Genomic DNA, 16300 nt, shown 5'->3' with positions numbered 1-16300 from the left:
GTCACCACGTAGATGGTCGGCAGCGGCGCCCCCCCCGGCTCGGTGCCCCCCCCCCGCCGCAGCTGGGCCTGGAGCTGGGCCAGGCGCTGCTCAGCGCCCCGCAGCAGCCGGGAGCAGTCACAGGGCTGCCCTGGGGGGGAGGGGGGGGGGAATTAACGGGGGGGGGGGGGGGGGAGGAATTTAATGAGGGGGGAGGTCAGGAGGGCTCTGTGCCCCCCCCAGCCCCCCCCGGCCCCTCACCGAGCTGCAGCAGGGCGCAGAGCAGCCCCAGCAGCGACACCACGAAGTAGACGAGGAAGACGTGCTTCAGCCTCAGCATGGCCGGGGGGGGTGGGGGGGGCCTGGGGGGGGGCAACGGGGTGGGAGGGGTGAGGGGGGGGCCTGGTGGTGAGGGGGGGGGGTCCGGCCCCGCAGCCCCCAGTTCCTCCCAGTCCCAGTCCCCCCCCAGCTGCGCAGAAAGACCCACTGGGGTGAGCACCAGCCCCCCCCGTCCATACCAGTTCCCTCCCAGTACATCCCAGTCCCCCCCAGTATGTCCCAGCCCCCCCCATTATGTCCCCAGTATGTCACAGCCCCCCAGGCCCCCCCCAGTATGGCCCAAGTTCCCCCCCAGCCCCCTCCCAGTATATCATAGAAAGCCCCAGCGCAGCCAGCACCAGCCTCCGCTGTATGGCCCAGTCCCCCCCAGTCCATTCCAGTCCCCCCCAGTCCACCCCAATACATCCCAGTCCCCCCTAGAAAGCCCCAGTACAGCCAACACCAGCCCCCCCAGTATGTCCCAGTACCCCCCAATCCATCCCAGTCCACCCCAGTACATCCCAGTCCCACCCCAACCCTTTCCAGTTCCCCTGAGTACATCCCAACCCCCCCCAGTCCTTCCCAGTCCATGCCAGTCTCCCCCAGTACGTCCCGGTCCCCCCCAGTACGTCCCAGTATAACCCAGTACCCCACAGAAAGCCCCAGTGCGGCCAGCACCAGCCCGCCCCAGTCCCTCCCAGTACCCCCCAGCATGTCCCGGTCCCCCCCCGTCCCTCCCTGTCCCCTCCAACCCGTCCCAGTTCCCCCCAGTCCCTCCCAGTGCTCCCAGTCCCGGTGCCCACGGGCCGTGCGGACGTGGCGCCGTTGCCATGGAGACCGGGGGGGCCCACCCACGGGGCCGGGGCCGGGGCCGGGGCCACCGGAACTCACCGCGGCGGGGGCGGGGCCCGGAACCGGGGTCTCGGGGACCGGAACCGGGCCGGGGCCGCTCAGCCTCCGCCGGGCCGGGCCGGGCCGGGCGGGCCGGCACTTCCGGTCCGCGCCGTTACATTCCGACCGCTACTTCCGGCCGCGGTCCGTCCCCAAACGGGTCCGTCCGGCACCGCCACCCCCAGCGCAACGGTTCCCTCCCTCGCTCCGCTTTTTCCGTTTTTTTTTTTCCCGTTTTTTTCCGTTTTTTATTCGTGTTTTATCAAAATCCGCGCGGGGGCAGCGCCCCCCGGCCCCCCCCCCGCCCCTCAAGAAGAGGAGAGGGGGGTGGGGGCCCGGTTTTGCCCCTCCCCCCCCCAGGGGAGGGGGGGAGGGAAAGGGGGGAGCAGGGGGGAGGGAGGGGTTCTCCCCCCAACCCCTGCTGCCCCCCCACAGCAGCTGGGGGGAGGGGGGGGAAGAAAGGGGGGGGGGGGCAGAAAAAGGGGGAGGGGGGGAGAAAAAGGGGGAGGGGGCAAGGAAAGAAAAGGGGGGGCAGGAGGGGAAGGGGAGGAGGCGTTGCTGGGGGCACGGGGGGGGGAAATTTGGGGGGGGAGTTGTGGGGCTGGGGGGGGCTCGGGTTTGGGGGGGCTCACAGTCTTGGTCCCCAGCCCCCACCAGCCCGGCACCGCTCCCCCCACCCCAAATTGGGAGGGGGCAACAGGGGGAGGGGTCAGCAGCAGCCCTCCCACACCCCAAGCCCCCAAAACAACCAGGGGCAAACCCCCCTGTGGTGGCAGCGAGGGGGGGGGCGAGAGGGGCCCAGAGGAGGGGGGGCCCCCCGCACCCCCCTCCCATCTCACAGCAGCCCCCCCCCTGCATTATCGCAGGACGATGGCCCAGTCGGCGCCGATGCGGACCCCCGGCTTGCGCACGGTGAGGACGGAGGTCTCGGCCTCGTGCTGGAAGTCGAGGCGAGTCTCGGGGCCGCCTGCCAATGGAGGGGCACACAATGGGGTGGGGGGGGGACACACCAGCCCCCAGGACCCCCCCCAGAGCCCCCTCCCGTCCCCCTACTCACTTGCAGGACGGAGAACAACGGCCGCCGGCTTCCCCGCGCCGAGGATCACCACGCGCTCCACCCACGCTGGGGTCTCGAAGCTGCCCCGGGGGTCCGCAGAACTGGGGGGGGGGGGGGCAAGAGGGGTGTGGAGGGAGGCGCCCCCACAATTTGAGGGGGTCGGGGGGGGGCTTTTGGGGGGGTTACCTGGCCGTCAGCGTGTTGCTGGCGAAGGTGAAGCGGCGGTGGAGGTAGCGCGATGCCGTGGCGTAGTCAAAGCTCTGCCCGTCGTCCAGGAAGAGGTCGCCTTCGGCTGTGCCCTGCAGGATAGGGGGGTCAGGGGGGGCCTGGGGGGGTTGTGGGGGGGCTTTGGGGAGCCCCCCCGTGGTGCTGTGCTCACCTGGGGGCTCAGCGCCACGTAGAGGGTGAAAGGATCGCCCTTCATGCACTCGGTGGAGCGCCGTACGCGGTCCTGCCGTGGCACCACGGTGCCGCCGCGCTGGTATACGGGGATCTGGGGTGGGGGGTGGGGGTGGGGGTGGGGGTGGCCGACACAGGAAATATCAGCCACCCTGATCCCCCCCCGCCCCTCTGCGTCCCCCACGTGGCCCCCCCAGCCCCGTCACCACGCACGCTGCTCATGGTCACGGGCACGTAGAGCATCTGGGGCGCGTGGTGCTTCTGGTGGGAGGCGACGTCGTACCACACCTGGGAGCAGAGAGCGATGGGACGGGGGTGTGGCCCCCAAAAAACGTGTCCCCCCCCCCCCCCCCAAAAAAAAAAACAACTCTGCAAGTCTTCTCCAGACCCCTCCCGCTTACCTCTCCCTTGCCGGGCAGGTAGACCTGCACGCCGCGGGCACCCTGCTCCGTCACGGGGTGCACCAGCAGCGCCCTGTCTGCGGAAAAAGGGGGGGGGGCTGGCTCAACACCGGGGGGGTGCCCCGGGGCCGGGGGGGGCCGGAGGGGGGCCCTACTCACCAATTAAGTACTGGTCGTCCATGGCAAAGGTGGTGGTGTCCTCGGGGTACTCCATCCAGAGAGGTCTGGAGGGGGGGAGATTGGGGGAAAATCAGGGAATTGTGAGCGTGGAGAGTACTTGAGGGGGATTTGCGGGGGGATTTGGGGAGGGATTTATTTGGGGGGGGGATTTGGGGCCCCCCCCCGGCTCACCTCATGACGGGCAGCCCGTGGCGGTGGCAGCGGTAGAAGGCGGTGTACCAAAAGGGCAGCAGGGCGTAGCGCTGGCGCACGGCGCCGCGGATCAGCGCCGCGTTCTCCTCGCCGAAGAGCCAGGGCTCGCGCCGCACCGTGTCCAGGTGCGCGTGGGCGCGGAAGAAGGGCTGGAAGGCGCCCGCCTGGTACCAGCGCACCAGCAGCTCCGCGTCCGGGTTCTTGAAGAAGCCCCCCACGTCCGCTGCGGGGACAGACGGGGGTCGGGGGAGGCCCCAAAATGGTGCTGAGCCCCCCCCCCAGAAAGAAGGGCGAGGCGCCGCTCACCGCCGCAGAAGGAGAGCCCGGCCAGCCCGAAGCTCAGGCACATGGGGATGGAAATCTTCAGGTGCTCCCACTCGGCCGCGTTGTCGCCCGTCCACACGGCGCCTGGGGGGGGGGAAAGTGCCTGAGACCCTCCTGAGGGGGGAGGAAACGGGACGGTGGGGGCGCAGGAGGGCCCCTGCTTCATCCTCGTCCTCACCGTAGCGCTGGGAGCCGGCGAAGAAGGCTCGGCTCAGCACGAAGGGGCGCTGCCGCCCGCCTGAGCGCTGGATCTGCCCCTCGGCCGTCGCCATTTGCTTGGGGGGGTGGGAGGAGGAAAAAAGGGTTGGGGGGAGGAAAAAAGAGGCTTGGGGGGGTCCTGCTGGCCGGGGGGGGGGGCCAGGCTCACCACGTAGAAGCCGTAGAGGTTGTGGAGGTCGCGGTGCTCCCAGCCACCGTGGTGCACGGCGTCCTTGTGCATCGTCACCTCGGGGCCGCTGAATACTGACGGCTCGTTCATGTCGTTCCAGGTGAAGAGGTTCTCGGTCGAGCCCTTGGGGGGGGACACAGAGATGATTTGGGGGGGGTCACAGTGATGATTTGGGGGGGGACGCGGTGAGGGGACCGCTCCCACCTCGTACTGGTCGTAGGCGAACATGGAGGCCCACCAGGCGCGCATCTCGGGGTTGGTGAAGTCAGGGTACGCCGCCGAGCCTGCGGGCGGCGGGGGGGGGGAGGGGATGTTAGCAGAGCTCCCTGCGCCCCCCCAGGACCCCCCCAACCCCTCAGCCCCACTCACCCGGCCAGCACCAGCCCTCGTAGTCGCCGCCGTCCTTGGTCTTAACGTAGAAGTCGCGGGCGCGCAGCTCGCTGTGCACGCGGTAGGCGCTGTCCACCTTGATGTGCGGGTCCACGATGCTCACCATCTGCGGGGGGGGGGGGGGGGGGGGCAAAAAACTCATCGTAGGAGACCCGGGGGGGTCCCACAACCCCCCCTCGGCGCCCTCATCCCAGCCGGGAACCCCTGACCTTGCGTTTCTTGGCGGCCAGGCGCTCGAGCATGGCGCGGGGCTGGGGGAACTTGCTGGGGTCCCAGGTGAAGTAGCGCTTGCCGTCGGCGTGCTCGATGTCGAGCCAGAGCACGTCGCAGGGGATGGCGTGCTCCTCGAAGCCCCGCTCCACCGCCGCCACGTCCTCCTCGTCGTTGTAGTTCCAGCGGCTCTGGTGGTAGCCCAGGGCGAAGAGCGGCGGCAGCGCCTGGGTGCCTGTGGCGAGCGGGCTCAGCGCGGGGTCCCCACAGCGGATAAACCCCCAGAAAACTGACTTAACCCCCAAAAAGCGGATTTAGCCCCCAAAGCCCCCCCCCAGGTACCGGTGAGGGCGGCATACTGCCCCGCCACGGCGGCGGGCGTGGGGCCGAGCAGCAGGAAGACGTCGATGATGCCGCTCTCCGACATCCAGCGCACGTCGGTCTGCGGCGTCTCGCCGCCGCCCTGCATGTAGTCCAGCAGCTTCCCGAAAAGCGTCTGCGGGACGGCCACAAAGGCTCGTGGGGGGGGTCGCGGGGCTTCGTGGCCCCCCCGGAACGTCGTGCCGCACCTTGCCGGCGGTGTTGGAGCTGATGTCCACCCAGGTTTCGGCGGCGTTGAGCCAGAAAACGCCGAGGGTGCTGCGGGCGCTGTGGGCCAGCAGCAGCGGGACGGAGCCGTAGAGCGCCATGGGGTTGTAGAGCTCGTACTGGAAGACGTCCAGGTTGTACAGGCGGTACGGGTCGCCCCCCCTGCGGGAGGGCAGGCTGTCAGAATCCCCCTCCCGCGGCACCAGAGGGCCCCCCCCCGCTTCCCCGAGCTCCCCCCCCCAAAAAAAAACTCACTCGGTGGTGCGCAGCCGCAGGTTGTCCGCGTGCTCGGGGATGCCGTAGACGTGCTCGAAGCCGGGCAGGGAGAAGTCCAGCCCGACCGACGTGGGTCCTGGGGGGGCCGGGGGGGGGGAATTAGAGACGCCCCCACCCCACGGAGGCCCCCACCCCACGAGGGGGGTCCCTGTGCCCCCCGACCCGGCGCTGCCCTCACCGTTGGGTTTGGAGTCCGTGTGCGTCTTGAACGTCTCTTCCCACGAGCCCGGCTCCTCCGCGGCCTCCGCGTCTGCCTCTGCGGGCTGGGGGAGGGAGCAACATCAGAAAAAGGGCTCCCCCCCAAAAAAGACCCCCCCGCTGCCCCCCCACATCCCCCCAGCACCTTCTCGCTCTGGCTGTCGGCGTGCTCCGTCCCTGCGCCTCCCTCCTGCCCCTCAGCAGCCGCCTCCTCTGCCGCCGGCTCTTTGGGGGTGTCACTGGGGGGGGACAAGGCACACGGACGTGTTTTGGTTTTTTTTTGGGGGGGGCGGGGGGGCAGCACTCGTGCGCACACACACGCAGTGGAGACGCTCGCTAACCCGCGGGGAGGGGGGCCCCGAGAGCCCGAAACCACGGGAGGGGGTGTCAGGATGTGGCCCCTCTCACACCAAGGTTGGGGGGGGGTGGGGGGGGGGGGATTTTTTTGGGTGTAGGGGGGAGGAATTTGGGGCACGGAGGTGCACAGCAGCAGCAGCCACAGAATTACCTATGGAACAGGCTCCTGAGCTTATCCCACAAGCTCCCGAGCGAGCTACTAACTTTATCCGAGAAACTGGGGCGCAGAGGGGGGATGTTGGGGGGGGGGGGACAGTGCAGCCAGAAACAGAAACACAGCGAGAGTCAGCGCCCACGGCCCCCCCGCGGCCCCCCCGTGACCCCCCGCACCCCCCAACCCCTCTGTGGGGCGCCCCCGCCATTTTAGAACCTCCCTCCCTCTGCAACCCTGCGGTTTCCCTATGCCGGGAGGGAGCCGGGGGCGGGCGGGCCCCCCAAATCCCCCCCGGGGGGGGCTCGAAACGGGTGTAGCTCCCCGTGCCCCCCCCCCCCCCAGTGTACTCACGAGACGCGGCGGGGACGGAGGTGCTCGAAGACGAGCAGCCCGCGGGCGTTGACGCTGGCCAGCAGCTCGCGGCCCCGCAGCAGGTCCATGCGGAACGGTTTCTCTGTCAGCAGCAGCCGGTGCCCGCCGGGGCCCAGCGCCAGCTCCAGGCTGCCCTCCTCGCGCCCCGTCACCGTCAGCCTACGGGGTGGACGCACACACACGCGGGGGGGGGGGGGTGTCACGGAGGTGCCCCCCCAGCCCCGAAATTTGCTCGCGCCCCCCCCCTCGAGGACTCACGGCTCGGCCTGCGGCTCGCCCAGCAGCACGTCGGGCACCTCATAGCGGGGCCGCAGCGGGCGCAGCTCCCTGATGCGGATGCGCGTCGTGTTCCCCCGCAGCCCCGAGAGCTCCAGCAGCAGCGGCACCTATGGGAAAACACCGGGGGGGAGGGGCTCACCACATACCCCCCCCCAATAATTAATTTACCCCCCCCCCGAGCCCCGCACGCACCTTGGTGGCCTCATTGACCAGCTGCAGCGTGGCGGCGCCGGGCCCGAGCTGCAGCGACTCGAGGAGGGCGCGGTACGGGGAGCGGCCGGGCTGGAGGCTGCGCTGCCGCCTGCGGGGGGGGCACAGCTCGAACGGGGCCCCCCCAGCACCGGGAAGCGGGGCTCCTGGGGGGGGGCACCCACCTGCAGAAGGCGCTCTGCTCGCACGTCTTGAAGTTGCTGCGGTCCACGGCCAGCGCGGCCCCGAGGAGAAGGGCCCAGAGCAGCAGCACCGGTGCTGGGCGCCGCCTGCGGGACGGGGCAAAGGGCACGGCCGTTACCGGGGGGGGTACCGAGGGGGGGTGGGTACCGGGGGGGGGCTGGGTAGAACTGGGAAGGGGCTGGGGGGGTCTTGGAGTAACAGGGGCTGGACCGGGGGGTCCGAGTAGAACCGGGGCCGGACCGGGAGCAACCGGGACGGAGCTGGGGGAGGTCTTGGAGCGATAGGGGCTGGACCGGGGGGGTCCGGGAGCAACCGGAGCTGAACCGGGGGGGCCTGGGTGTAACCGGGGAGGTCCGGGTGCAAGCGGGCCCGGGCTGGGGGGGTCCGGGAGCAACCGGGGCTGGATTGGGGGGGGTCTGGGCGTAACCGAGGGGGGTCCGGGAACAACTGGGACCGGACGGGAAGAGTCTGGGTGTAACTGGGGGGGGTCTGGGTAGAACCGGGGCCGGGCCGGGGGGGCCCCAACGTGCCCGGGGGGGGGGCGGGGACCGGGCCGCGGGGCCTCGGCCTTGGTCCCGGGCCTCATCCCGGGGCCCCCGTGGCGCTGGGATCCGCCCGGTGAGAGGATCGGGGGGGTCTCACGCTGGGGGGTGGAGGGGGAGCGGCCGCCCGCCCCCCCCGCCGCGCGCTCACCTCCCCGGCGCCGCCGCCATCTTGGCTGAGGGCTGACCCTTGACCCCGCCCCCCGGCCTCACGCCGCCTCACGCCATTGGCTGCGCGGAGCCCCGCCCCCCCGGGAGCGCGCTCCCGCCCCGCCCCGGCGCACCTGGTTGCCGGGGTAGCGTAGCCCCGCCCACGCGGCCCCGTGATTTGCGCGCGGGGGTTTGAAAGGCGGGAGCGTGAGCCAATCAGAGAGCGCTGTGCACGGGGCGGGAGGGGGGAGCGGCCGGCCAATGAACGCGAGGTAAAGCCGGAGTGACAGCGATGGGCTCCCAATCACAAGCAGTCTCCCGGCCCGCTCGGGGTTTCCCCAGCAACGCCCCGCCCCGGCTGCCATGGCAACCGAGGCCCGCCCCTTCCTTCGCCGGGAGGGCGGGAGCAGGTGCCGCACGGATGAGTGGCGTTAGCAAAGAACCAATCAGCGTGCTCCGACAGCCTACCGGTATGAGCGGCAGGCGCGAAGACCAATAGGAGCGGCGCAACGGAGAGCTGGGCGGCCGATCGGAGCGGGGGCGGGGCGGCGGCTTTGTGGGGAGCGGGGCCGGGCCCGAGCGGCGGAGCCAGGCCCGGAGCCGGGCCGGGAGGCCCCGTCCCCGCCATGGAGTTCCCGGAGCACAGCCGGCAGCTGCTGCGGGGGCTGCGGGAGCAGCGGGCTCAGGGCTTCCTGTGCGACTGCACGGTGCTGGTGGGCAGCGCCCCGTTCCCGGCGCACCGCGCCGTGCTGGCGGCCTGCAGCGCCTTCTTCCACATGTGCTACGCCGAGCGGCTGGACAAGGGCGAGCTGGTGCGGCTCAACAGCGAGATCGTGACGCCGCCCGCCTTCGGGCTGCTGCTCGAGTTCATGTACGAGGGGCGCCTGGCGCTGGCCGCCACGCCGCTGGAGGACGTGCTGGCGGCCGCCAGCTACCTGCACATGAACGACGTGGTCAAGCTTTGCAAGAAGAAGCTGCAGGCGCGGGCCCCGGCCGAGGCCGACAGCACCAAGCGGGAGGAGGAGGAGGACGACGACGACCCCCCCGGCAGCCCCCCGCTGCCGCCCGCCGCCCTCCCGCAGCGCCCGGCCAGCCCCGGGGCGCCGCCGCCGCCGCCGCTGCTCTCGGTGCCCCCGGGCCCGGTCGGCCAGGCCGGGGAGGAGCAGCGGGCCCTGGCGCCCCCCGAGCCGCCCGCGGCCTGCGTGGACGTGGCCGACACCACGCAGCCCGGCGTGGAGGGCGACTGGCCCCCCCGCGCGGCCCCCCCGGACCTCTCGCTGCCCAGCCCCAGCAGCTCGACGGAGGCCGCCCCGCGGCCCGACTTCCCCGGGGGCGAGCTGCCGGCCCCCGGGGAGCTCTGCGCAGGGCCCTGGGCGCCCGTCGCCCCCACGGGGCTGCTGCCCGCCGCCGTCAAGGCGGAGGCCATCGTCATCTCCGACGAGGAGCCCGAGGCGGGCGCCCGCCGCCCCGGAAGCCTCTTCCCGGGGCCGGCGCGGGGTCCCCGGGGGGCGGCGGCGGCGGCGGCCTTCGGGGAGGCGGCGGGGGAGCCGCTGGCCTTCGGGCTGCCGGCGCTGCGGGAGCCGCTGTTCCTGCCGCCGCTGGAGGGGCGCGGGGGCTTCGGGCTGTTCGCCGAGGAGGCGCCGACGTGCCCGACGTGCGGGAAGACCTTTTCGTGCTCCTACACGCTGCGCCGCCACGCCACCGTGCACACGCGGGAGCGCCCCTACGAGTGCCGCCACTGCCTGCGCAGCTACACGCAGTCCGGGGACCTCTACCGGCACATCCGCAAGGCGCACAGCCACGGGCCGCCCGCGCACCGGGGCCGCGCCGACAGCGACCACGGCAACCCGCCGTAGCGGGACCGGACGGGCGAGCGGGCGGGCGCTAGGACCCGGGGGAGGCCCGCGGCCGCCGGGGGGCGGGGCCGGAGCAGCGGGTGGGCGGGGGCCCGCGCCGATGTGGGCGGGGCCCGGCGGCGAGGGGCGGAGCGGGTGTACGGAGGTCACGTGGGCTGGAATAAAGCGCGGATGGTAACGGGCGGTGGGTTGTGCCTGGGGGCGGGGCTCGAGGCCACGCCCGCGCCGCCCTCCCGTTGGCTGCCATTGGTGTGGGCGCTCGGCTGCCCTTAGGGGCCGCGGCTGCGCATGCGCGGAGAGTCAGAGCCGAGCCCCGCCCCCCCCCGCCGCCGCCGCCGGAGCCGCGGGTTCGAATCCCGGCCCCGGCTCCACTCCCGGTCCCCCCCCTGCGCAGCCCCCCCGTGCCCCCCCCAGCCCGGTGCCCCGCAGTAACGCACCCGGACGCTTAAAAGCACTTTAATCACAAAAATAGAGCTCTCTCCGCGGCGGCACCTATAAAAAGGGGGGTTGGGGACACGGTCGGGGGGGGGGCGAGCGCCCCAAACCCGGGTCAGGAGCAGGTGGGGGGGGCGCCCGGGCGGGGGACGCAGGCCGGGCCGCCCCCCCCGAAGAAGGAGGGCTCGGTGAGGGGGTGCAGCAGCAGCAGGAAGAGCAGCACCCCCAGCAGGTAGCAGGGGAGCAGGGCCCGGCGCCGGGGGTGCTCCAAGGCAGCCCCCACGGCCGGGAAGCCCATGGAGTTGCAGAAGGAGTGGCACAGCACCGGGCCAGCCAGGTGGCCTGCAGGACGGACGGACAGACGGACGGACGGACAGGGGGTCAGCAGGGCAGAGACCCCCCCGGCTTTGCACCCCCCCCAGCCCCATGCCTCCTCACCTGTCCTGAGGAAGATGAAGGCCGTGTAGGCGCCGAAGACGGCCGTGTAGGAGAACTGGAAAGCTGCAGGGGAGCGGGGAGGTTGTGGGGGGACACGGGGGGGGGGACGGGGGGACAGGGGGACAGATTTCCCCCCTCCAGACCCCCCAGGACCCCCCAGCCCTACCTGCCGACATGAAGATGTTGCCGACGGAGCCCTGGCGGAAGCGGAGCTGCTCAATGACGTGGTGGAAATGGGCTGGGGAGGGAGGGAGGCGGTGAGGGGGGAGCACGAAGGGAATTTGGGGGGGGTCCCGGGGGGCGCCGCGCTCACCCACACCGAAGAAGAGGGGGCAGGCGAGGACGGCGGGGCCGGGGCCGGTGCAGGGCACCAGCATGGGCAGCATGCAGGCGCGGAAGACGAACTCCTCGGTGAGCGGGGCCACCACCTGGTTCCGCAGCCAGCGCACGTCGCCCAGGCACAGCACCCAGAGCCGGGGGTCTGCGGACACGGAGGCGCTGCCACCCCAAAACCCACCCGTCCCCCCAAAACCTGCCCCCACGCACCCCCAAACCCCACCCCGTCCCCAAACCTGCCCCCCTGTGCCCCCAAAACCTATCCCTGTGCTCCCAAAACCCACTCCACGTCCCCAAAACCCACCCATCCCCCCCAAACCTGCACCCCTGCTCCCCAAAAACCCACCCCATGTCCCCAAAACCCGCCCGTGCCCCCAAAAACCTGCCCCTGTACCCCCAAAACCCACCCCATCCCCAAACCTGCCCCCCCATGCCCCCAAAACCCGCTCCACCTTCCTCCCCCAAACCTGCCCCCAATGCCTCCAAAACTGCCTGCCCCAAACCCCTCCCCCCCAAAACCCACCCCCCAGACCCCCTAAACCCGTTGCTGGCCCCCAATCCCCCCCCGCCCCCCCCCTTACCCAAAGCCCCCCTGACGCCGTCGAGCCAGCGCCAGGGGCAATCCATGGAGAGCTGGATGAGGGGCCCCAGGAAGAGGACCTGGGGGAGCAGGGGGGGTCAGGGGGGGGCCATGGGGGGCCGTGCCCCCCCGCCACCCCCCACGTACCATGGTGAGCAGCAGCGGCAGCAGCGTGGCTGGCACCAGCCCCTCCAGCCGCAGCCCCAGCAGCGCCGGCAGCGGGGTGTCTGCCTAGGGGGGAGAAAAGGGGGGGGTAAGCAAAAATTAGGGTGCTCCCCCCCAAAAAAAATTAGGGACACCCCAGGCTCACCTTGATGCCCGTCAGCTCCTTCCAGAGCCAGACGAAGGCCGGGGAGAGCCCCGACACCACCAGGACGCTGGTGAAGCGGCGCTTGATGACGGACGGGTGGTCCCTGCGGCGGGGGGTCAGCAGGGAAGCCTCACGGAGACCCCTCACCTTAAAGACCCCCCCCAAACACCCTCAATGCCCCCCCCCACCCTCCAGCACCCCCAAAAATCCCTCTCAAGCACCCCACACCCCCCCAGCACCCCAAAGCCCCCCTCTCACCCGCCCCCAAGGCTCCTAACAGCCCCCCCCCCCCAACAATCCCAGGACCCCCAGGGTGCCCCCCCCAGGGCTCTCCCCGGCCCCTCCTGGAGCTCCCCACTCACCTCTCGGTGTCCCCCATCCTTCCCCCCAGCCCCCCCCCGGTTTCCCCCCCCAAGCTCTCCCCCAGCCCCTGGTGCCCCCCAGCCTCCCCCCGGAGCCCCCCAGCCCCCCCCCGGAGCCCCCCCCCATTGCCCCCCAGGTGTCCCCCAGCCCCTCCCGGAGCCCCCCCATAGCCCCCCGGTGCCCGCCGACCCCCCAGCCTCCCCCTGGTACCCCCCCGGTCCCCCACCCGGTGCCCCCCCGGAGCCCTCTCGGTGCTCACCAGCCCCCCCGGCGCCCGCCAGCCCCCCCCCGGTGCCCCCCAGCCCCGCCGGTGCCCCCCGTACCGCGGCAGCGGGCTGCCCCAGACGTAGAGGCTGCCCACGTAGGAGCAGGCCAGGCTGAGGCAGGCCAGCACGGCGGCCCAGCACGCCCCGGGCCCGGCGGCGGCGGCGGGGGCCGGGCCCGCTCCGTGCCCCGGGGCCGCTCCCGGGGCCGCCGCGGGCCCGGCTCGGCCCGGAGCGGCCCAAGAGGAGCCGCCCGCGGGCTCCGACACCGCCATGGCGCGGCGGGGCGGGGCCACCCCAGGGGGCGTGGCCCGACCCCCCGGGGCAGGGTGGGTGGGCGGGGCTAAGTGCCGCTGGGCGGGGCCGGGGCGGGGCTTTGGTGGGAGTGGTGGGAGGGGCGGGGTGGGGGCGGGGGCGGGGCAAAGAGTGGGGGCGTGGTCAATGAGCAAGGGGAGGGGCCGGGGGGCGGCTGGGGAGAGCGGGGTGGGGACTGGGAGCAGTGGGGGCAACTGGGAGAACTGGGAGTAACTTGGGGCAACCGGGTCTAACTGGGGAAGCTCAGGCTAACTGGGACCAACAGGGGCAACTGGGGGAACTGGGGCTAACTGGGGGAACAGCGGGCAACTGGGACCAGCAGAGGAAACTGGGGCAACTGGGACCAATGGTGATAACTGGGGGAACTGGGGAGCTGGGACCAACAGAAGCAACTGGGGAGACCGGGTCTAACTGGGAGAACTGGGGCTAACTGGGGGAACTGGGACCAATGGGGGCAACTGGGGCTAACTGGGGGAACTGGGACCAGCAGAGACAACTGGGCGTACTGGGTCTAACTGGGGGAACTGGGGCTAACTGGGACCAACAGGGGCAACTGGGGCTAACTGGGGGAACTGGGACCAAGGGGGAAAACTGAGGGGACTGGGACCAATGGGGACAAGTGGGGGAACTGGGGCTAACTGGGGGCCACCTGGGGGCTCCCTCACTGCCTCCCCTCGGGGGGGTCCGGGGGGGGGTCCTGGGTGCCCCCCGTGCTGGGGGACGCCCTGGGGTCGCCCTGCTCCGTGCCCCCCGCGTCCGGCGCCTCCGGGGGCTGCGGGGATGGAAGGGGGGGGGTGAGCGGGGCTGGGGGGGGTCTTGTGGGGGGGGGGATGAAACTGGGGGGGGTCTCACCCACCGCGGGGGGGTCGCAGGAGGCGCAGCGCAGGAGGCGGCAGCGGGAGATTTCGGCCAGGCTCTGGTGGGCGGCCGCGGCCAGCGCCGGGGTGTCGGCGACCTGCGGGGACACCGGGGGGGTCTGGGGGGGTTGGGGACACCAAAGGGGGGTCGGGGACACGGGGGGGTGCGTTGGGGTTTTGGGGTGCCCCCCCCCACCTGCATGATGCGCAGGCACCGCCGGCGGAAGCGGGCGCTGGTGCTGGCGGCCACCACGGCGCTCACCGCGTCCAGCGCCACCGGCAGGGCCCGCGCCAGCCGCTCCTGGCCCTGCGGGACGGGACGGGGGGGGGTTGTTTGGTTTTTTTTTGGGCGGGGGGGTCAGGGCTCGGAGGTGCCCCCCCCCAGACCCTTCTCCCACCTGCGCCCGCCGGCTCAGCGCCTCCAGCAGCGGGTGGACGAGGGCGCGGACGCCGCGGGTCAGGGCCCGGCGGCTGCCCAGCAGCAGCGGCTCCGCGTGCGCCAGCAGCAGGCGGCGGGTGCCTGGGGACAGCGCGGTGACACCGAGGGGACACCGCGGGGACAGCCACCGGGGTGTCCCCCGGGGCGCCCCCCCGCCGCACGCACCGGCGTCGTAGGGCTGGAAGGGGTCCCGGTGCCGCACGAAGAGGAAGAGGAGCAGGGTCTGCGGGCGGCCGTCCCCCGGCGGGGTCCCCGCCGCCGGTGTCACCGCGTAGGTGGCATCGGCGGGCACCAGCCCTGCGGGGACGAGGAGGGGGCACTGGGGAGGCGACCCCAAAGTGTCCCCAAGGTGTCCCCCGGTGTCCCCTCACCTTCCCCGCCTGCCGGCGGGGCGCGGGGGGTCGCGGCGCAGCCGAAGCGGCCCCAATCCGCCAGCCACGAGGGGTCCTGGAAGAGCCGGGGCGGGCGCGGGGCGGCCGGCAGCCCCGCGGGGTCGTAGCAGAAGACGTGGCACCGGTCAAGGACAACGTGGCCCGGCGTGGCCCCATGTCCCCAACCCCGTGTCCCCATGTCCCCGTGTCCCCAGCCCCGTGTCACCATGTCCCCGTGTCCCCAACCCCGTGTCCCCGTGTCCCCATTTCCCCGTGTCCCCAGCCCCGTGTCACCATGTCCCCGTGTCCCCAGCCCCGTGTCCCCATTTCCCCGTGTCCCCAGCCCCGTGTCACCATGTCCCCGTGTCCCCAACCCCGTGTCCCCGTGTCCCCATTTCCCCGTGTCCCCAGCCCCGTGTCACCATGTCCCCATATCCCCAACCCCGTGTCCCCGTGTCCCCATATCCCCAACCCCGTGTCCCTGTGTCCCCAACCCCGTGTCCCCATGTCCCCAGGCCCCGTGTCCCCGTGTCCCCAAACCTGTGTCCCCGTGTCCCCAACCCCGTGTTCCCGTGTCCCCAACCCTGTGTCCCCATCCCCGTGTCCCCGACCCTGTGTCACCATGTCCCCATATCCCCAACCCCGTGTCCCCGTGTCCCCAGCCCCGTGTCCCCGTGTCCCCCGGGATATGGCGGCGGCCGTGAGGCGCGCGGGCAGGTTGGGGCGTGGGCGCAGGCAGGGGCAGAGGGCGGCGGCGGGGACGGCGCTGAGCTCCCCGCCCAGCCCGGCGGCGGCGGCGGCGGGGGGCAGGCGCAGCGCGATGGGGGGGCCGGCCACCGGGTGCAGCCGGGCGCAGGGGGGGGCACCGCTGGGGGGCCCCGGCCTGGGGGAGGGAGGAGAAAAAGGGGGATGGGCACCCCCGGGTGAGCGGCACCGGGGAGGTGGCGGGGGCACGGTGGCCCTAAAGTGCCCGGCACCCCGTCCCCACCTCTGTCACCATCCCCGTCCTGTCCCTGTCACCGTCCCCGTTCCTGGCCCCGTCCTGGCCCCGTCCCCAACCCCGTCCCCATCCCGGTCCTGGCCCCGTCCCGCTCCCAACCCTGTCCCCATCCCATCCCCGTGCCCATCCTGTCCCGCTCCTGACCCAGTCCCCATCCCCATCCCCATCCTCCCCCTGTCCCATCCCCGTCGCCATCCCGTCCCCATTCCCGTTCCTGTCCCCACCCCGTCCCCGTTCCTGACCCCATCCCATCCTGACCCCATCCCCGTCCCCACCCATGTCCCTGTCCCCACCCCGTCCCCGTTCCTGTCCCGTCCCCACCCGTCCCCTCACCGTGCGAAATGCCGGCCGTGGACCCGCAGCCGCAGCCCTGCCACCTCCCAGGCGCTTTCGGGGCTGGGGGGGGACAAAAGGGGACAGGGCTGGGACCGGCACCGGGACCCCCGTCCCCCCCCAGCTTTGGGGTCACGGCAGCGGCCTCGTGCCAGTGCCAGGGCGGTGCCGGTGCCAGCGGTGGCTCCGTGCCCTCCCTGCCCCGGGGCCGCGGGCGTGGGGCCGGAGCCGGTTCGCCCTGCTCCCGGTGTGCGGGGTTGGGTTTTTTTTTGGGGGGGGGTCACTCATTCACCCATATGGGGCTGTTTTCTTTTCTGGGGGGGTCACTCACCCGTACGAGGTTGGGTTTTTTTTTGGGGGGGGTCA

General features: G+C 72.4%; 4 protein-coding genes and 1 long non-coding RNA gene across 6 annotated transcripts; 1 reads left to right on the top strand and 4 right to left on the bottom strand.

The window, feature by feature from the left end:
• On the bottom strand, nucleotides 1-1183 carry LOC121063107. Its single transcript, XR_005815840.1, has 3 exons — nucleotides 1101-1183; nucleotides 241-341; nucleotides 1-130 (listed from the first exon to the last, which is right to left on the bottom strand). It is a non-coding gene; the product is annotated as an uncharacterized LOC121063107 (long non-coding RNA).
• A 249-nt stretch (nucleotides 1184-1432) lies between these two features.
• GANAB (glucosidase II alpha subunit) lies at nucleotides 1433-8129 on the bottom strand. 2 transcript variants are annotated; one of them, XM_040543454.1, is made up of 25 exons: nucleotides 8040-8129; nucleotides 7328-7432; nucleotides 7146-7254; nucleotides 6933-7060; nucleotides 6654-6833; nucleotides 6300-6365; nucleotides 5937-6030; nucleotides 5772-5856; nucleotides 5573-5669; nucleotides 5299-5479; nucleotides 5072-5225; nucleotides 4729-4964; nucleotides 4499-4625; nucleotides 4334-4413; nucleotides 4109-4252; nucleotides 3920-4016; nucleotides 3724-3825; nucleotides 3397-3640; nucleotides 3205-3269; nucleotides 3046-3122; nucleotides 2858-2932; nucleotides 2625-2738; nucleotides 2432-2544; nucleotides 2246-2346; nucleotides 1766-2155 (listed from the first exon to the last, which is right to left on the bottom strand). In XM_040543454.1, the coding sequence occupies exons 1-25, from the start codon at nucleotides 8057-8059 to the stop codon at nucleotides 2046-2048; spliced, it is 2904 nt and encodes a 967-aa protein (XP_040399388.1). In that variant the 5' UTR covers nucleotides 8060-8129; the 3' UTR covers nucleotides 1766-2045. The 2 variants fall into 2 exon arrangements, with proteins under 2 accessions (XP_040399390.1, XP_040399388.1); XM_040543456.1 differs by lacking the exon at nucleotides 6300-6365 and having other exon boundaries at nucleotides 1433-2155; nucleotides 8040-8127.
• Nucleotides 8130-8201: 72 nt separating this feature from the next.
• ZBTB3 (zinc finger and BTB domain containing 3) lies at nucleotides 8202-10063 on the top strand. Its single transcript, XM_040543457.1, has one exon. The coding sequence runs from the start codon at nucleotides 8665-8667 to the stop codon at nucleotides 9892-9894; it is 1230 nt and encodes a 409-aa protein (XP_040399391.1). The 5' UTR covers nucleotides 8202-8664; the 3' UTR covers nucleotides 9895-10063.
• Nucleotides 10064-10334: 271 nt separating this feature from the next.
• Nucleotides 10335-12910, bottom strand: RCE1 (Ras converting CAAX endopeptidase 1). Its single transcript, XM_040543449.1, has 8 exons — nucleotides 12680-12910; nucleotides 11994-12096; nucleotides 11831-11914; nucleotides 11685-11763; nucleotides 11081-11248; nucleotides 10934-11005; nucleotides 10768-10830; nucleotides 10335-10671 (listed from the first exon to the last, which is right to left on the bottom strand). Exons 1-8 carry the CDS (start codon nucleotides 12892-12894, stop codon nucleotides 10445-10447), a joined length of 1011 nt encoding a protein of 336 aa, XP_040399383.1. The 5' UTR covers nucleotides 12895-12910; the 3' UTR covers nucleotides 10335-10444.
• Nucleotides 12911-13562: 652 nt separating this feature from the next.
• CUNH11orf80 (chromosome unknown C11orf80 homolog) lies at nucleotides 13563-14812 on the bottom strand. The gene is made up of 6 exons (XM_040543450.1): nucleotides 14602-14812; nucleotides 14396-14527; nucleotides 14190-14311; nucleotides 13988-14098; nucleotides 13791-13889; nucleotides 13563-13706 (listed from the first exon to the last, which is right to left on the bottom strand). Exons 1-6 carry the CDS (start codon nucleotides 14798-14800, stop codon nucleotides 13596-13598), a joined length of 774 nt encoding a protein of 257 aa, XP_040399384.1. The 5' UTR covers nucleotides 14801-14812; the 3' UTR covers nucleotides 13563-13595.
• Between the last annotated feature and the right edge of the window lie 1488 nt (nucleotides 14813-16300).

This window comes from Cygnus olor, unplaced genomic scaffold, assembly GCF_009769625.2.
Source record: "Cygnus olor isolate bCygOlo1 unplaced genomic scaffold, bCygOlo1.pri.v2 S56, whole genome shotgun sequence".
In the NCBI taxonomy this organism is placed as follows: Eukaryota; Metazoa; Chordata; class Aves; order Anseriformes; family Anatidae; genus Cygnus; species Cygnus olor.
This window is presented reverse-complemented; position numbering and strand designations above follow the sequence as displayed.